Source organism: Raphanus sativus, chromosome 3 (genome assembly GCF_000801105.2).
Source record: "Raphanus sativus cultivar WK10039 chromosome 3, ASM80110v3, whole genome shotgun sequence".
NCBI classification, from domain to species: Eukaryota; Viridiplantae; Streptophyta; class Magnoliopsida; order Brassicales; family Brassicaceae; genus Raphanus; species Raphanus sativus.
In genome coordinates, this window is record NC_079513.1 from 14,989,211 (window position 1) to 15,009,849 (window position 20,639).

General features: G+C 33.6%; 3 protein-coding genes across 3 annotated transcripts; all 3 read left to right on the forward strand.

The window, feature by feature from the left end:
• The first annotated feature begins 1,907 nt into the window (after positions 1–1,907).
• LOC108847832 (60S acidic ribosomal protein P0-1) lies at positions 1,908–4,062 on the forward strand. The gene is made up of 4 exons (XM_018621179.2): positions 1,908–2,359; positions 2,439–2,507; positions 3,203–3,694; positions 3,779–4,062. The coding sequence occupies exons 1-4, from the start codon at positions 2,102–2,104 to the stop codon at positions 3,914–3,916; spliced, it is 957 nt and encodes a 318-aa protein (XP_018476681.1). The 5' UTR covers positions 1,908–2,101; the 3' UTR covers positions 3,917–4,062.
• Positions 4,063–12,849: 8,787 nt separating this feature from the next.
• On the forward strand, positions 12,850–14,357 carry LOC108847762 (nematode resistance protein-like HSPRO2). The gene has a single exon (XM_018621091.2). The coding sequence runs from the start codon at positions 12,921–12,923 to the stop codon at positions 14,193–14,195; it is 1,275 nt and encodes a 424-aa protein (XP_018476593.1). The 5' UTR covers positions 12,850–12,920; the 3' UTR covers positions 14,196–14,357.
• A 2,128-nt stretch (positions 14,358–16,485) lies between these two features.
• Positions 16,486–18,348, forward strand: LOC108844362 (eukaryotic translation initiation factor 3 subunit F). Its single transcript, XM_018617606.2, has 6 exons — positions 16,486–16,818; positions 17,076–17,155; positions 17,250–17,479; positions 17,685–17,806; positions 17,904–18,017; positions 18,111–18,348. Exons 1-6 carry the CDS (start codon positions 16,570–16,572, stop codon positions 18,198–18,200), a joined length of 885 nt encoding a protein of 294 aa, XP_018473108.1. The 5' UTR covers positions 16,486–16,569; the 3' UTR covers positions 18,201–18,348.
• The last annotated feature ends 2,291 nt before the right edge of the window (positions 18,349–20,639 follow it).

A 20,639-nucleotide genomic window follows, 5' to 3' on the forward strand; every position in this document is an offset into this window, starting at 1 on the left:
TCCCGAGGTACGCAAGAGTAAAAGGCCACGGATGATGCCTGCTGTACTTCAAGACTACAAGTGCGATCCGAAAGTAACAGCCACTGTCGCCTTGATCCCGGATCTTGAGTGTCGATTCAAGCTCATGGAGGAAACTCTTTCGAAAGGACCGTAAGTTATTTACTTAGAAAGCAACATTATATTTAGCGGCAACTCCAGACGTTAGCACCTATAGTATTATTTTAACCGCTAAATCTCTTTGATGCATGGGCTTAATCCTACCTAGCGATCACGCTGTCACTGCTGAGGAGTTCTGTGATATTGCCCACCGCCGCCTAAGCTTGCCTACTCGGGTAAGTAATGTCAATCCTTGTTAATCGTTGTTATCTCCTTTAACTGTCACTCAATTTTTATTTTTCTTTTAACACCTAACTTTTTACGAGACACCATAGGTAAGATCTATATTTGGCGTTTTTAACCAAGTTTAACAACTACGTTAGGTGTTAACGGGGGGATAAATTATCCTTTTAACACCAACCTGTTTTCCTAACATCATGGGTTAACCTTATATTTGTTGGTTTTTATTCAGTTTAACGTCTACGACAGTTATTAAGAGGTAACATTTTAACGGTTTATAGTTCTATTCAACGCCTAACTTGTTTACTTAGTGACCCAAAAAAAGTTTACCTCTCCAAGGAGTTGGTTTCCCCGGAACAACATCTGTCCCATCTTCAGCAACGCCGTACTCCTCCCGGCGCAAACTCATGTATCTTTCAACATTTTGGTCTCCAAAAGCCACGCAGAGATGGAGGTCTGCGAAATCCATCCTCACCGCCATGAAGAGTTCAACATCCCCGTCCTCCAGTATGTCCACAGGCGGAGTGGTGTTGTCTCCGGGGACCTTCATCCATGTTGGGAAGTCATATGTCAGAGCAACTGGTTCTCTTGGTAGCACACTATATTTCCCCCTCACCATCTCCACAACAGAGTCGTAAGTCTCATTCTCCTTCATAACCACATCGTACTTCACTTCAACGTTATCCATTTCGAACTTCCAAATTCCTTGTGCAAGTCTCTGCCAGTCCCCAACAACTACTCTGACCAGATGTTCCATCGTTCCTTTTGCAAACGATTATTCCTGCACAACACCCAAATATAAAGACTGAGTATCAACACAAGCTCGATCTATCAAGAACATGATACTGAAACTTAGTAGAATCTGAGTAAACACAAAAAAGCAAAGCTTTTAGATAAAGCTTACCGTCCTCTAAGGGAGAACGAACACTGTCAAACGAGTCCCTAGCCTCCAAACTCTCAATCACAGTTTTCGTTTTCACTTAACCTCTCTCCTAAATTTGTTACCCTCTGCTAAGCTTTTATATTCATCTCTATCAACCCTAGTACCAATCTCTTCACCCGATACAGACTCAAAATAACATTTACCGACGCAATCACCATCATAACGGAGCTGTTTCACTCCTTTACCCATGAGTCCGTCGGGTGATCCGCCGTCCATCGTCTGACCACCTTTTCTGAAGATTTGCTCACCAAATCCGATATCCTAAACACTCTGACACACGCCTCGTACTATCGCCGTTTCTGTTATCGATAAAGCAAGGGTATTATAGTCCATCCAGGCACAAAAGGTTACGACCTTTTTGGTTTCTGAAAACCAGGGTTATATCGCAAATTTGGGATTTTTTTGGGTATATTGTGCCCATTAGCCCATGATAATATTTAAAGTAAAATAAAAAGTTTCAGATTTTGGGGCCGGTCTTAATCCAAATAGGCTTAAACCCAAATTTAATGATGTAGTGGGCTAAAGGCCAATTGATCCCACCTCGCAAGCCCAACTTAGGCGTTACTACAGACCCAACAAATCAAAACCCTAACAACCACCCCCGGTAACTATATAAACCCTAAAGCCTTCTCCTTCAACCTCCTCCATAGTCTTTCGCAGCTTTTTGTTTTTAGGGTTTCTCCTTTTCTCCTCCTAACTCACACAACACTCTCCCGAGGTTAAAGCGACGGCGCTACTTCGCTGTCCGCCTTGTACGAGCTCGAGCTTCGTCTAGGCCCTCCTCACTTTTTTTTTTATCTTTACCATCCTCTCTCAATCAAAATGGCGGTGAAAGCAACAAAGGCGGAGAAGAAGATCGTGTACGACTCGAAGCTGTGCCAGCTTCTGAATGAGTATCCTCAGATCCTCATCGTCGCGGCGGATAACGTCGGGTCCACTCAGCTTCAGAACATACGGAAAGGTCTCCGCGGAGACTCCGTCGTTCTCATGGGGAAGAACACTATGATGAAGAGATCTGTTAAGCTTCATGCTCAGAAGACGGGGAACGATGGGTTCCTCAATCTCATGCCTCTTCTTCAGGTTCGGTTTCCGTTGGTTTTGTGAGTGAAAGTTAGGATCTTGATTTTGTGTAGAGCTTGATTAAGCTTGTGTGTGATAGGGGAACGTTGGGCTTATTTTTACCAAGGGTGACTTGAAGGAAGTCAGTGAGGAGGTTGCTAAGTACAAGGTTTGTCCGAACTTCTTTGACTTTTTTTATGTAATCATTATTGTTGCTTAATCTTATCATTGCATTGTGATTTGAGATTCTTATAGCTTGGAAAGTGAAAGTTTGTATTTTTGGGTTGAAATGGACTAGTGTAATACTTGTGAACCACGTTCACTTAGGTTACAGGTGACTACGTGTCTATGTTTTTTTTCAGTTTTAATTGATGATAGTTACTAACTATTTTGCTAAGTCTTTAGAATTGCATTTAGAAGGTTGTCCGACATGTGTTGATTAGTTGGGTAGTCGATGCTTTGCAGTAACCTATTTGTCTGAGATTATTAGCTCGGAAAGTGAAAGTTTGTTATGTGTGTTTGAAATGTAATAGTGTAATCCTTTTATGTTTCTGGTTGTGACGCAGTCACATTCATGATGATACTAATTTCATTTTAGTCATGTTTGTGGTTTGATTGTTTGTATAGTTGATGTTATGGTTAGTTATGATTTCTCTATAGATTGGTAACTTGAAAACCGAAGAAGTTGCATTTTTCTTTATTTGTAATACAAATGTTCAAGGCCCCTTGTACTCTGTATTGAGACTCATCAACATTTAATATTTTACTTTGAAACTATACTAACTAATGTTAATATTCTATATCTTCCCTCTAGTGGTTTGGTTGTACTGTTAATTGATTAGAACTTCTATGTTTTTTAAAAAGGTTGGAGCTCCAGCTCGTGTTGGCTTAGTTGCTCCAATTGATGTGGTTGTGCAACCAGGCAACACTGGCCTCGACCCATCGCAGACCTCTTTCTTCCAAGTGCTCAACATTCCGACCAAGATCAACAAAGGCACGGTTGAGATCATAACCCCTGTGGAGCTCATCAAGAAAGGCGACAAAGTCGGTTCATCCGAGGCAGCTCTTCTAGCCAAGCTCGGTATCAGGCCGTTCTCTTATGGTCTCGTCGTGGAGTCGGTCTACGACAACGGCTCTGTGTTTGACCCTGAGGTGCTTAACCTCACTGAAGACGACCTTGTTGAAAAGTTTGCAGCTGGTGTCTCGCTGGTGACCGCGTTTTCTCTTGCCATCTCTTACCCAACCATAGCAGCTGCCCCTCACATGTTCCTCAATGCTTACAAGAATGTTCTTGCTATTGCATTGGCTACTGAGTATTCTTTCCCTCAGGCTGAGAATGTGAAGGAGTTCCTCAAGGTTAAGACCTTTCTTTTTCACCTTGAGATTATATTGTTTTTAATAAAAACGTTCATTAACTGTTAAAAGATTGTATTGGTTCAGGATCCAAGCAAGTTTGCTGTTGCTTCGGCGGTTGCACCTGTTTCAGGAGAATCTAGTGGAGCTCCTGTGGTGGCAGCTGTGGAGGAAGAAGCTGCGGAGGAGTCTGATGGAGACATGGGATTCGATCTGTTCGGCTAAAATATGCCCGTCTTAAGCTTTGCACCTGTTATTTTTATGATTATCAGTTTAAGTTTAACTTTTTATTAAAATTTACTTTCAGAATTTTGTTGTTGCAATTTATGGATATTTTATTTTATCTATCAAAAAGTGTTTTCTGGTTTTAATCCCTGTTCAAATATATTTTCATAACATTTTCATCGCTGCAAGTGTTTTCATCATAAAATCTTTGGCCTAATAGTTCAGTTACGTTAACCTTTTAGAGGTTAATTAACAATACGCTACCGTTATTCACAAAATAGCATCAAAATATTAAATTCATGTTTTTGTTGTAGTTTTTTAAACACCATTTTATTGATCTTATTATATAAAATCGTAAACGATATGATTATAGTGAGAAATTAAAGTTATCAAATTGAAATAAGAAAGGATTCATTATTAGCAAAATACCAAACAAGTATATTGTTTAGAACTAAGTTGGTGTTCTCGCACCTACTATTATAGTAAATAGACTTTTAACATATTCTACTATAACAATTTCTCATTATTAAGATAGCTTTTCTAATTATTTTCTCAATTTTGTACTGAGCTATAATTCTATAAACTGTTTAAAGAATAACTAAAAGGGTTATACCTCTATAAGCATGCCTTTTTCTGATTGATAAGCGTTTTCCTCTTCTGAACAGGCATGAGTATAATTTACGAAGAAAGAATAGTTTCATGAAAAAAAAGGGATGGCACTCATGCTATGCACTCCCATGACGGGAGGAAACATAAGCGTGGGAATCGTGGAGTTAAAAGGGGAACATGTCTTGCCACTTCCAGAATAATTACTAGAAAAGACACCAATGTTGGTGCTAAATTAACGTCTGATAAAATGTCCCTTTGCATATTTGTGAGTAGAAGTTTACCAAAAAAAGATTTGTAAGAAGAAAAAAAATGAAAAAAAAAAAAAAAAAAAAAAATGAAGCGTGTTCAAAAAAAAAAGCGTGTTCAAAAAAAAAGAAGAAAAAAAATGAAGTGGAGGCTTTTGGTGGATAAGGATCTGCAATAGCGTTGTGATGACCTCAGTGTTACTATAATATTAGGTATTATTCCAATTTCCAAGTTGATACAATTTCATGTTAAGTAAAAATAAGAAAAAAGTCCGACATATACAAGGAAAGTGAGTATTAGAATCGGATTTATTATGGGCTTCCAACTTAAAATCAATTGGCAATCAGTGGATTGGCCCTAACCATTTATATATTACTTAATTATTTTTTCAACTACCGATGTGGGACTTTATTCATTAATATTCCCCTTCACGCATATGCGTGGACAACTGTGGGAATACCATCCACGGAGTGGTCCAACATCGGGTGGACCTTTTTAATTTCACTTTGATCCACAAGAATCGACCGCTCTGATACCATATTAGATTCGGGTTATTATGGGTATCCAACTTAAAACTAATTGACAATCAGTGGATTGATCATAACCATTTATATATCTATCTTATTAAAACAGAAACATTCTGTTGGACCTAACATTTATTTTGTAAGTTTTTAAATTAAATACATCTTTATACTTTATAGTTAAACATACATTAAATCACTAATGTTCCTTTCTTTATACTACTATCCATGTTTCCAAACAATATACTTATTTCTTTATACTAATATCAATATTTCCAAACAATATATTTTTATACTACTATCAATGTTTCCAAATAATACAATAATTAATCTTAGTTATTTTATATCTATCATTTTCTCTTTAAAATTTTGTAGAAACGTCATAATTTCATAAATTGCAAAATAGTGAACTTTAAAATTTCGATTATAAGATTACAAATTATGAAATTATTACAATTTAAATCCAATTAGATTATATATCGGTCATCCATCAGTTCAATCGGTTAGGCTCGGGTTTTAGTGATTTTTTAATATGAATATTTTAAAAACATAAATTGAATTGTCAGATCTCCGGATTATCCGGTATAATCACAATCGGGTTGAATTTAAAAATACTGATTTAAATGCAAAAATATTTTAAATACACACTCTTTAAAAATAACCAAAATATTTGTTAAATTATTAGTGAATTTTTTCATCGTAAAATATCCCGCACTTCAAAAACGCGGGTCAAAATCTAGTTACTTAGTTATTTTTTCAATTATCGATGTGAGACTTTATTCATTGACAGTGAGAATCTGTTTACATGTTCCAAAACGGATGTACATCGAATTGGTACCACTTTTTGTACATGTAATTATTGCATCCTCAATCGTTCACAGTATAATTCATTACGAGATTTTTCACAAATATGATGGAGACATCACATGGACTGGTGATGTATGGTTACGGACGGCTAAGTCCAAAGCAAATGAAGTTAATGCAGAAAAGTATAATAAGAGGAGGTTGGAAAAATATACAAGTTTAAGAATGTCACACAAAAGAATATGTATGTTTATTTATTGGTGTAAGATCTCATCCACATGCAAGTATAATAGAAGGAGATGCCTTATCCTCTCCGGCATTTATTGAGCATTTTAGGGCATCTCCAACCCGAATCCGAAGTATCTGGGCGCTTTTATCCAAACCCGAAGTATCTACCTAAACCCGGACCGAAAAAAACGAAACCGAATCCGAATTGTTATACAAAAATATCCGAATGGGACTTATGAGCTTAGTACTTTGGTGTTTGGTTATAACCCGAACCGATCCGAAATCCGTACTAGGATCCGAAGATATCCGAAATTAGTTAAATATGTTAATGTTTTGATATATTTTAAGGTGATATAGATATTTTTGACTATTCAAAATATTTTTGTAGTTTGTTTTATTTTTTATTTTGAATTATTTTTAGCTAATTTAGTTAGTTTAACTAATATTTAATTAGATTTGTAAACAATTTATATATTTTGAAACAAAATTTTGTTACTTTTTGAGGTTTAAAATATATTTTTGAACGATTTTAAACATTGGTTACATCCGATCCGAACCGAATCCGGAAGGAACTGAACCGAATCCGATCCGATAATTAGTAAATACTAAATGGTATTTCTAAGCATAAACCCGAAAATCCGAAAATCCGAATCATCCGCACCGATACCGAACGGACCACCGAACGCCCAGGTCTATCCAACCCCGCTCCATAATTTACTTTAAATTATGAAATAAAATTGAAAATAGAGTGGAAAATAGAGTGATAACCAAAAAATAAAAGCATTATTCCATGATGCTTTTAGGCAGCGTGATGTGTACCCATACCAAATTTTATTCCGAATCATGCCATCTAGTCCAAGTTAAATAAATTAACAATTAAAACTTCCATTATCCATGGTGCTAAAATCCTTACAGTTATTTATAAAAAAATGTTTGTTCAGATATCCTTCCTTGCCTGTTAGATTATCTGCTAAGTTCGTCTTATAGTATTATTTATAGTTTTCGGTTTACTGTTTTAATTGTTTGTTTGAAATATATGAGTAACCCTACATAATTTGATATGTTAAGATCGAGGCTTAAATAAAACTAAGAGTTTGACAAGAAAACAAATAAAACTAAGACTACCTACTACAGAACTGTAACTATTTTTCAGATATACCAAATTAAAGTATTTAATTGTTGATCATTTAAGTTGACTGAAAAGAAAATTAAGCAAGATAGAGAAGCATGGATAATGGTCGGATAGTGCGGCCGGAGACATGCTTCATTCCTAGGAAGCTTGTTTTTTCTTTTCAGCTCAACCTTTGTTGGCTCTCCTAATTTTCATAAACAATAATCATGAGATTATCCACAAACAAGGTTACCTAGACGATTATGTGGGTGATTGGTTGAGTTGTATTTCTCTACTTTAATTTTATTTATTTTTAAAGCATTAAATTATATTAATTATGTTGTAACTTTATTTTTGAAAGTTAAAACATATAATAAATTTTTACCAATCATGCTATATCTTTACTTTTAAAACTACAACAAAAAAATTATAGCAAATTTTTTTCTTATGTATTTTAGACAAAAAGGCTACATCTTTGTTTTATATGCTGTAAAATTGTAAAATGAAAAAAATATCTATAATATTAAATAAATTAGATAATCATAGTAAAACATCTATAAATAGTTTAATTAAATTTTGTGTGTTTTAAAAATTATTGAAATTTTTTAAATAACATAAATATTATTTGCATATCACATCTTAAATAACAGTAAACTTTGATAATTTATAAAAATCATTAATTCAAAATATTTTAGTTGATAAAAATAATTATTTTCTATATACATCACATATTTTATTTTAAAATATTTACAGTATATAACTTACAACTACAACAAATTTAACTACAGCAAAAGTCTCTGCAGAAAAAATCTACGGTAACAACTCTACAGTTACAACCAACTTATCTACAGTTAAATTTTTACAGCCACAGGCGAACCAATCATCATCTATAACTATACCAAACTCATTGTTTTCACAACTATTTATTAATTATTTATTTTCTTTTTTTGGGTCTAAATGTTAAAGAACTATTTATTAATATAAAATATACAATATATATAATGCAACTCTATTTAATCAAAAAGAATAACTATTAATCGCATTGACAAAACATTTAATAATTTTGGTCAAGGAAAACGCTTTACAAAAATTTCAGGATTTTGGAATGTTTTAATTGGTGGATTAATTATGTGAATAGAGTTGACAAAAAAAATTATGTGAATAGAATTAAGAGAAATTGCCAAAAATACCATTTTCATAGTACCACTTTTCATGTTTACACTAACCACTTTTACCACTACTTTTAATGAAGGGTTTAGATTTGAACGTTTAGGATTTAGGGTTTAGATTTTATGTTGTAGGGTTTAGATTTGATGTTTTAGGTTTAGGTATAAAGTTTAGGGTTTAGAGTTGAGGATTTAGGGTTTATAGTTGAGGTTTCAGGGTTTAGGGTTTAGGATATTGAATTTAGGGTATATAGTTTAGGGTTTAGGGTTTAGAGTTGAAGTTTTAGGGTTTAGGGTTTAGAATTTGGGGTTTAGGATTTAGAATTTTGGATTAAAATTTTGAAAAGCATATAAAAACAAAGATATAAGAGTCTTTAACATTTTAATAAATATGGTATTTTTGAAAATGTGTACTTAGTGGTGGTAAAGATGAATAATGGTACCTTCAAAGTGGTATTTTTGAAAATTCCCCTAGAATTAAATAGATAAAACAAAGGTAGTTGCCTAGTTGGTGAGGGTCCATCCAAATGGAGTAATCAGCGGCGTAGATAGACGTGAAAGCCAATCAGCCTTCCCGCTGTCGTCGCCACATGGATACTTCTTCTGGAACCGTTAACTTGCTCTGCTCCGACCACGTGGCAATAAAAAACCCGATAAGAATTGGACAAGTTAATGGTGATGGCATGGCACATGACGAATCTTGTTGTTTCATTACGCGTTAGACCACCTGATTGGTCGTCAAGACGGAAGGAAGCCAGGCCCGTCAAACAATTAATCTCTTATTAATATTTTGTTCATTCTACTGGAATATACCGGGTCACTATTTTTTTCGTATAGATATAGTTTGGAGAGAAAATGTATAAAGCCGAAATGAACTTTTAAAAAGAGTAGGAAATATTTATCATTAACGTGAAAGGAATTGTAACAAGTAACACAACTGTTTTGATGCTCAATCATATAAGCCCATCCAATCTTTTATCCATTAGAAAAGATGCATATATTTCGAATCACTCATTTTTTTCTTCAGAAATTGTATTATTGTATTGATGCACGTTTTAAGAAAATTATAATTTGGGTAAGTCGTTTTAGTTGAGTTAAACATTCTTCTTTTTCATTGAACAAGAAGTTAAACATGATCGGATGATTATGGTCGGGTGATAAGGAGGCGGACCTGAAACGCTAATACGTTTCAGGTTCGACTCACCTGTTCTACGAAACTAAGTCACAATTATCCTGCTCATCTAATATGAATATGTGTCCATGTTTCAGGACTTATTTGAATATCCGAAGAAAAAATTTATCTGTAAGCTACAATTTTTTTTGGAAATTAGTCTGGACCTCTTCATAGTTTGGAATACTCCCAAGTTAATTAAAAAAAAGTTAAACATTAGAAAAATGGAGAAAAATAATATAAGTAATAGAACATCCACTGATCGTATAAAATATGAAATGTATATATAAAAAAAAAAAGTTAAACACTAGAAAAATAGAGAAAAATAATATAAATAATAGAACATTCACTGACCGTATAAAATATGAAATGTACATATGGACCGGGGATTGCTTGTTTCATTACTTCATATGATTATTTCATATTGATGGTTTATAGAAAAAGAAGAGATCAGCGATATCTAAATGGTTTACACCAGTGGCGGACCTACTCAGAGCTTGGAGGTGTCATGTGACACCGGTAAAATATATATATCAATGTTTTTTGGGCTAAAATCACAAGTTTTGGTTAGATAAAAGGGCTAAACCTACGGTTTGCCCCCCCATAAATCAGAGTTCGGGTCTCTATATGACACCCCTTCCCGTGTCTTTTTCTTTGTTTTAGTATGTGTTTTTATTACCACCGGATGATTAATGATTACATGGTTAAATTTTAGACATATTTTTATACATTTGTGTCTATTTTCGCCAAAAAAATTATTTTATATTTTAAAAATAATATTTATTATTATTGACACCGGTTAAAACTATTTATGGGTCCGCCACTGGTTTACACTACGAGTCTTTGGCTACGAAACTATCACTACACGAATATGTGGAGGAGATATATTCTTATATATGTAGGATTAGCTAGGAACGAATGGTGTCATTTATTTAGTTATTTCAAAGTTAGTGAAGAAATGAGGAAGCAGCAAATGGAATATATAATAAAACCATTTCCAACAGTTCATTTTGTTTTTTACTTCAAAATATAATAATTCTACAATATAATTGATTTATACTCTAGTACTATTTTAGAGTAAAAAAATAGAATGACAACAAAAAACAACTTATTCTATTTATAGAGAAAACTTATTTTTATTCTATTCATAGAGTGAAAAATATAGTTCCACTAAAGCATATTTATTTTAAACTTTATTTTAAAGTAAGAAATATAGTACTATTAGAGATGTTCTAAGACATAATATATAGACTTCTTCGCATACTTTTCATATGTTCTTTTAGTTTAGTATAAGTGAATAATGGACCATAAATAGTGTGTATTTAAAATTTACAAGGACACACAAGCTAAAGATAAGTCGGTTATGAAATAAAACTGATATAAACAAACATGCACTTAAACATATTCGGTTTAATTGTATATATTAGTAGTCTTATATAATATAATAAAAAAATATTATCATGTCATGGAATGTAAAACTTGGAAGAAAATAGAAAAATCAAAGTCAATCAAAGGAGAAGACAGCTTCCTAGCAAAAACTATTTAGAAAGGAAATTAAGACCGAACTCCAATCTTCCTCACATTAGTTTAGATAAGCTTCGCAGCTATTTTCCTCCTACTTGTTCTGTCCATGTTCCTATCTTTTTGTTTTCTTTATCTTTAGCTCCATACCACGGCACCGTCTAACTGCTTATCCACACTAAAATAAACACTTTTGTATTGAATTTTGTTTTATCATTTGCAGAGTAACGATTACAAAACTTTGCTGGCGACAGGACATTTGGAAAACATGGATACAATATAATACTAGTATGATACCTTTTTCAAACAAGCAAACCCATCTTAAAAGAAAGGTAGAATAACTTTATTTAGTATCTTTTCTTTTAACAAAAATCTTAAATATATATCCGCGTTAAAAAATTCGCACTTACAAGTATAACTTTTGTAAACATTTTCTGATAATTTGATTTAGCCAAAAAAGAATGTTCTCAAACTTTGATTGGAAGTTCAAGTTTCTGATCAAGGACACCGTTAATTTGAAGTACTAAAACCATCTTCGATGTAAAATTTCTTTGCCAAAATAGAATAAAGTGGATTTGGAGTAAAAATGCTATAATTCTATTCAATTAGAATAAAAATGGTTTAATGTAAATAGAATAAAAATGAATTTGAAGTAAAAATGCTCTAATCCTATTCCATTTTCCATTCTATAATGGAATAATGAACAAAAAAAATATTTTATTTACAGAGTAAATTCAATTATTGAGTGAAATATGAAATTGGATTAAAACATCTTTTTATTCTATATCTACTTGTATTTTATTTTGAAAGAAAAAACGAAATAGGATTGGAAATGCCTAACTATTAGTTTGAATTTTGTTTTCGTATAGCTGCCATATTTGATATTAGATTGGTAATATAGTTCAAAATACCATGTGCATGATTGGTTGAAACTATAAATGGTATACCAAAGCTATTATTTAAAAATGTATTTTATTTTGAACTAAAAAAATACAGCTTGTAAACCGTACAAATGTGGTTGTAGGAAGGAAAAACCACTATGATCAAAAAGATTGAACTATGAGTTTAAGTGGGATCTGCTCATAACTGACAACCAATAACGCATAAGTGGATAATTTTCTTATAGGCCACCGGCCAGTTACTTATTTACCAAAAAGATTAGCTACTTCTTTAAAGAGGATAATTTCTTACCAGAAAGAGCAAACGTTTCTTTCTTTTTTCTTGTAAAAACGAACGTATATTTCGTTTAATTCGGCATTTCCACAAACAATAGAATGATCGTTTGGATCATAAAGCTAGGAGAGATTGAAGTTTATCCTATCATTTGTAAACCCAAAAAAGGAAAAAAATATTATCCTGAAATTAATCCATACACGGTCCCACGACTGGTTTTCCATTTTTTCTGTAAAATAGATTAAAAAATTATTCAAATAATCCAAGAAAATAAAAAGACCGCGTCTAAAGTCTAAACGCTGACCGGTCCTGTCTGAACACGTCTTTCCCCCTTCCCTATCCATTTCTCTCTATATATATCCTCCTCGTATCATTTCTCTACTCATCAAAATCAAAAATTCAATTTGAAATAAAAAGAAAACAATACAGAGCTTCGAAAGAAAAAATATAAAAGATGGTTGATATGGATTGGAAGAGGAAAATGGTATCATCGGAGCTTGGATCCAAGCTCCACGTCACTATTCCGTCACCGTTCAAGGTCCCTGTTTCGTCACCCATCTCATGCTCCGATCCATCAGCTTGCTCCGCCTACGAGCTTTACCTCCGTCTCCCCGAGCTCAGAAAGATCTGGTCATCACGTGATTTCCCTAAGTGGAACGACGAACCGATTCTCAAACCGGCTCTCCAAGCCTTGGAGATCACTTTCAGATTGATCTCAGCCGTTTGCTCCGATACAAGACCGTACAACAACCACCGCGAGTGGAACCGACGGTTGGATTCTCTCGTCACGGATCAGATCCAGCTCATAGCAGCCATCTGCGAAGAAGAGGAGGTTGGAGAAGACGATCGAACACCTCCACTCGGAGATGGAAGGAGCTCTCTCAGTTTGCTTCCTCACCTAGCCACGTGGCGCAAATCGGAAGCGTTAGGGAGGAAGATTTTATCCACGATCGATAACGAGATGCGTCGGTGCAAGTACACGCTCGGACTCGGGGAACAGAACATCGCCGGGAAACCGAATCTCCGTTACGACGCCGTTTGCAGACCTAAAGAGATCTACAGCCTCAAGGATAATCCGTACGCGGATCATATAGATAACGAGGAGAATCAGACTCTCTACGTCATCCACCAGATCCTCGAGTCGTGGATCCACGCTTCCGGAAACCTCTTGACACGCGTCGACGCGAGGATCGAGGAAGGGAGATTCGGAGAGGCGTCGGGGGACGTGTTCTTGGTGGAGAGGATCTGGAAGCTGATGGCGGAGATCGAAGATCTGCACGTCCTGATGGATCCCGAGGATTTTCTGAAGCTGAAGAAGCAGTTACAGATCAGATCCAACGGTCGAAACGATGCGTTTTGTTTTAGGTCGAGAGGATTAGTGGAGACGACGAGGATGACGAAGGATCTGAGGGAGAAGGTTCCCGCGGTGGTTGGTGTTGAGGTGGATCCCACGGGAGGTCCGAGGTTGCAGGAGGCGGTGATGAGGCTGTACGCGACGAAGGGAGAGTGCGATAAGATTCATCTGCTTCAAGGGATGCAGGCGGTTGAGGCGGCGGCGAAGAGGTTCTTCTTTGCGTATAAGCAGTTGGTTGCGGTGGTGATGGGGAGCGCGGAGACGAGTCAAGAGTCGTGTGACTCGCTGAGTCAGATATTCATGGAGCCGACGTATTTCCCGAGTCTTGACGCGGCGAAGACGTTTCTGGGAGAGTTTTGGAGTCACTTGGGATGAAAGAAACGGTTGTTTTTTTATTTAAATTAATTTTGTGTGATCAGACATTCAGACATTGTATGTTACCGTTGACAAAAAAAAGAGAAGACATTGTATGTTACTGAAAATTTTGAAACATTTGATAGTTTATATATTTGAATACAATTCATTTTATATGGTGTATTTTTCTTTTTATCAACGACTAATCTATGCCGACTAATCGTACAACAAATTAGCACCTATGCTTGTTAGGTGTTACCTTAGTATAAGAGAAAAACACAGTTTTCACTGTCATGGTACTACATCCCTATTTTAGATGATAATCAAATAAAATTAATTAAACTAGCCGACTAGATGGATCTAAGAGCATCTCCATTGGTGAACCCTTTTTGGGTTCATCTTTTTAATTTTTAATTATTAAATTTTTTGGTTTTTCTTTTTGATTTTTGTTTTTAAAAAAGAAATAAAAAAAATAGACCAGTCGCAGACCGCCACGACACGTGGGGTCCGTGCTACAGTGATGAACCTCATGAGAGAGAGGTTCACTAGAAAGAGCTTCAGGAGAGAGGAGTTCATGAGGTTTGCTTATTTTAATATTTTTTTTTCTTGAAAAATGTGTGAACTTCACTCATAAACTCTCAATGCTGATGCCCTAACAAGGACACATGAATTTATGATGGCTAAACAAAAGTCCTAAGAAAACACATGTAAGAATGAAGAATCCGTGACAAAGTATAAAACGATAAAATTAACAAAAAATCCATCAGTTTCGTTTCAGCACTGGAAACAGCTTAGTAAGACAACGGTCAACAAAATTGAAAGGAATATGGAAAATTGATTTTAAGAAATACTCCAGATGCATATTGGGCTCGGCATAAAACCCGTAAAACCGAAATCCGAACCTAACCTGAACCAAAAAAATCAGATCCAAATCGAATCCGAAATCTAAAAAAATATCCGAATGGATTTTGTAGGGTGTTACAAAACATATCCGAACCCGAAGTGTTAACTGAACCCGAATGGATATTCCGAAAAATCCGAAAACCCGAAAAACCCCAAAAATACCCGAACAAACCGATCCGAATGTCAAAATTAATATATAATATAAATATTTAAAACATAAATATGTACTTCAAATATTCAATTTCATATTTATTTCAACATGATATCTAACAATAAGTATCTATTTTTTGAAAAATATCTTAAATACTCCATTATATATAAATAAGTGAATATTTTATGCTTTTCTATTGAATTTTAGACTTTATTTAGGGTATATCCAAACCGATCTGATATAACACGAATCCGAATGATATATGGTTACTTCGGATATTATCCGAACTGAACCGAAACTGATATGTTATATCCGAACCCGAACCGAACTTGTAGATTTACTAGAATGGGACCTATAAGGTGTTACAAAATAGAACCGAAATCCGAAAAATCCGAACCGAACCCGAATGGGTATCCGAACGCCCATGCCTAGATGCATATATGCACAGCTATGTCTGTCCGTCCAGGTACCTATTTGGGTACCTATTCGGATTCGGATCAGACTTTTTAAATTTTTCGGATTTTTTGGATTATGCTCTTAGGTCCATACTAAAGTTTTATTAGTACGAATCATGTTTAAATAATAACATTCCGGATTCGGTTCAAAAAAAATTTCATCCTAAAACCCATAAACTAACCATACATAGTTCGGATCCGAACTATATTGGTTCGGTTCGGATATAACCGAAGTAAAAAATAAAAGTTTAAACAAAACATAAAAAAAAACACCTAAACTAAATAAAAAAATTCTATTACACAAAAAATTGATAAATAACAATAAAATGTTACATCAAGCATGAAAGCAAACATTATTTGCAAACAACATGCATTACCTTATTGAGAATAGACATGTTATTTCAATGAGCAAATTATAAAGTACTTATTTATAACTAATTATGTATTTAATAAATTTATTAAAATTTTAATATTTATTTTTATATATCACATTACCACAATATTGAATTTAATAACTGAAATACTTATATATATTTTAAATATTTATATTGATTATTAATTTCGAATTTTTAGAATTATCAATACGGATTTGGTTAATAACATTTTGAATTCAGATATTTTTTGTATCACCTTACAAGATCTGTTTAGGTGTTTTTACATTACGGAACGATTAGGTTTTTAGGTTTCGGATTTCATGTCCATGCCTAATGCCATCTAGTTCTCATATATTTATACTAGTCCAATAAAATTTAATGGGCCTATTCTATAGCCCATTAGCGGCTAATCTATCTCCTTCAATCCTCCCTCTCTATCACTCGCATCGGAAAACCCTAAACTCTCCAGACTCGCGCCTTTTCACCGTTGTCGATCCTCACAAATCTCAACCATGGCGGCAACAAACGATCTCACCGTCTTGCAATTCGTGACTCCATCATCGACGGCTTCCACAACCACAACCCCGGTTCTCACAGCGCGGATCCACCCTCTCGTCATCTTCAACGTCTGCGACTGCTTCGTGAGACGTCCCGACTCAGCCGAACGAGTCATCGGCACTCTCCTCGGATCCATCCTACCTGACGGCACCGTCGATATCCGCAACTCGTACGCCGTCCCTCACAATGAATCCTCCGATCAGGTTCTTGATCCCTTCTTACAATATAGACTCTAGATCTGTTTTGCTGTGTTATGTTATTGTCTATAGGAGAAGTGTAAACGAATGAGCAGACATGAGTTCTGTTCTTGTGAGATTTTTTTTTTATCTATAGGACAAGTGTTAAAACCAAAGACATTGAGTTATGTTTCTTGTCTGAATAGGAGAAGTGAAAAAGTGCCACGTGCTTAGCTGTTTAATTCAGCCTTTTCTGATTATAGTTTTAACATGGATGGATGCAGGTTGCTGTGGATATTGATTACCACCACAACATGTTAGCTTCACACCTTAAGGTGAATCCAAAGGAAGTAATTGTTGGCTGGTACTTACTTCTCAGTTTCACTCTAATTTAACAGCATGAAGCTTAGTGATGATTTTAGTTGATGGAACAGCTTTTTTTTATTGAACTGTTTTAGGTATTCTACGGGTGCTGGGGTCAATGGCGGTAGTGCACTGATTCATGACTTCTTTGCTAGGGAAGTCACCAACCCTATTCACCTTACAGTGGACACTGGATTCACTAACGGTGAAGGTACCATAAAAGCTTACGTCTCTTCTAACCTTTCACTTGGTGACCGACAACTCGCTGCACAGTTTCAAGAGATTCCTGTTGATCTCCGTATGGTTGATGCCGAGAGAGTCGGATGTGAGTATTCTAACTTTTGTTTTATCTTCCAGTTTGTGTAGTATCTAGAGATTGTCTCCTTTTTTTTAAGTGATTTGTGAATGTGTGAACTTGGAGATTAATAGTCTTTGTATCTCTACGGTATATTATTTTCTTTCTGAACCAGTCACGGCTTGATCGGTTCTTGTTTGGTAGCTGATTAAGAAATATCATTTTTATTTTGCAGACGATGTCCTCAAGGCAACAGCTGTTGACAAACTTCCAAATGACATGGAAGGAATGGAGCTGACAATGGAGAGGCTCTTGACTCTAATTAACGATGTCTACAAATATGTTGACAGTGTCGTGGTGAGCTTACGCTTAAACAGACAAACTCTATCCACCATAGATGCATTATGCATATGATCGATCATTAATGATATATAGTTTTAATGAAACTTATCAGGAGGGTCAAACATCTCCAGACAACAACATAGGACGGTTTATTGCAGAGGCAGTCTCATCCCTTCCCAAGTTACCCCCACAAGTCTTCGATAATGTCGTGAATGATAGTCTCCAGGTAAAAAAAAAAATCTCAAAACTTTCAACGCCAAATCAAAACATATTATCATATAAATAATGGATTTGTATTTTTTTTTCTGCGTTGTTGCAGGATCAATTGCTTCTGTTGTACTTATCAAGCATAATAAGGACACAGTTGAGTCTAGCGGAGAAGCTCAACACAGCTGCTCAGATGCTGTAATCAGCTTTTGATTCCTAATGGTTTTACTGAAAAATGTGGAATGTTACTTTTGGTTTCAATTTTTTTTTTGACAAAGTTTGTATAAGATTTGACTCTTGTTGTAGTTTTCCGAAATTGCAATTTAGAAACAGACAAAAGTTCATTTTCATGAGTTAAAATGATATTTTAATAGAGTTTATCAACAGTAGGTCATTGATTATGAGAAGTTTTGATGGTAGGCTCTCAACTGTAAATTGCTGTCATCCTAAGAATGCTGGTTTCATTGTCGGGTTCGACATACTAAACAAGCACGATAATAGCCCAAGACAATCGTTTTTTCTTTTGGGTTCAAAAATTTCATTCCCATTGGATGTTATAAAAGTTCAAGTCAGATTGGGTTTATCTAGTTACATGTCAAACATCCGGTTGAACCCGGAATAGTTTTAGTTTCAGACATTACTCTAATTATCAGTAAGAAAATTATTAATCAATACTAATATATTTTTACTCATTTCAATAGGTTTGTGTACTTTGCTTTCTCAAACCATACTGTTGTCTTTTAAAATAACTTAAAAAATAGTCTATCAATCACATAGACTCTTCCCTGAAATATACATGACAAATATCAAACATATTATAATCCATGACAAACAAAATCCTTATACAAACTAGAATATTACATAAAGAAACGTAAACAAATTAAGATTAACAACTAGCAATTGTATAAACATAAAAAATACTATTTAACTTTTTTTTATATAAAAAAAACAACATTGCTTAAACTTAAAGAAAAACTTATTCAAAATTGAACTTCAAATACAATTGTCAAAACCTAAGACATTAATATTAACCAAATTTAAAATATATATTGGACTAACTATTTGAGTTAATTATTCATGTAATTAATAATCCTTTTAGATACCCAATAATATCTTATTGTGATTTGAATACATTAAGGATTTTGATCGGTTTGGATTCATTTTTATTTGATAGGGTTCGATTTGGAATTTTAGATTTGGTTTATTTACCTAGCCTTACGACATATTGTTCAGAATTCACAAACTATTGAATTTATATTCCTAAAATATATTTTATTTTATATTATTGTATATATAAAATAAATTTTATAGATTTGAATTTCAAATGCTTTTGAATAAACATGTTAGGAACCTGATAAAATTCCGAGTCTATTTGGTTTGGTTTAGGAAAAATGATTGCTGACTACATGAAATATTGGCCATCACATAGCTAACCATGTAAACTAAACTAATGTATACCTATTCACACGGAATATATGTTATGCATTACAACATCCCTCAATTTAATGATGTTATGTAGTTAACATCACGACTTTAATTTCATTCATCCAAAATTTGATGTGGTATGTCAGAAACTATTAATATCTCGTTTCATCAGTTAAAATATGACCGACTCGACCATAATTTAACTAAATTATATTTTGATCCCGGTTTTAAAAGGGATTTAACAAAGTCTAATTTAAAAAATCAATCTGTTTTAATCTTTTGTGATACGTAGTGTTTTGACATTTTAATTTTATTGTATTTGAAAATATATAATTTAATTATTTTCGTTTATATAAAATATGAAAGTTAGATAAGATATTATTTAATTTTGTTTTTGTTAATTATTTTAATCTGTTTAGTTATGAACTCTTAATAAAAAATTGCAATTTGTTTGATTAATTGTGTGATGTATACTTTTTGATAATTTTTTAATTATAAAACTTATTTGACGTCACTTTATGGACTATAACATTTTATTTATTTAAAACTTATGTGCTAAAATATTAATTATAATTATTAAACCGTATATAATTATTAAGATTCTAATAAAAATAATAAAATAATAAGAATCTATATGAAAGTTTTAGTAAGTTTAACTGAATGAATTTTTTTGTTTATGAAAATATATAAAAAAATCAATTAATTTAAATAATTTCATATAAACAAATAAAATGTTAGTGTAAATAAATTGACATCAAATAAAGTTTACAATAATTGTTTTTAAAATATGTATATATCACACAATTAGTTCCGAATAATTTGAGTGAAAATAGATTTTTGATTTTTTAATAAAATATCGGATAATCCGGATAAATTTAAATATTTCTGCTAAAAATATTCGGATGTTTATATTTTGTAAGAAATCTGGATAATTTTAAATATTTTTGATAAAAAGTAATCGGGAAATTCAGTTTTTTGAGTAGTTCAATATATCAGCAATAAGAAAATTATATTGATTAAAGAATAAATTATTTTTATTGTTTTACAACTATTTAAGTTTTATGAATAAAAAGACATTTAGTAGTTATTCAATTACTTTTAAATAGTTGTCATCTATAATATTAAAATTGAATTACATTTTTGATATCCTCTTAGCTTTTCTTAAATATTACAACTGTGTCACTCCTATATTAATGGTAATCATATTTTATTTAAC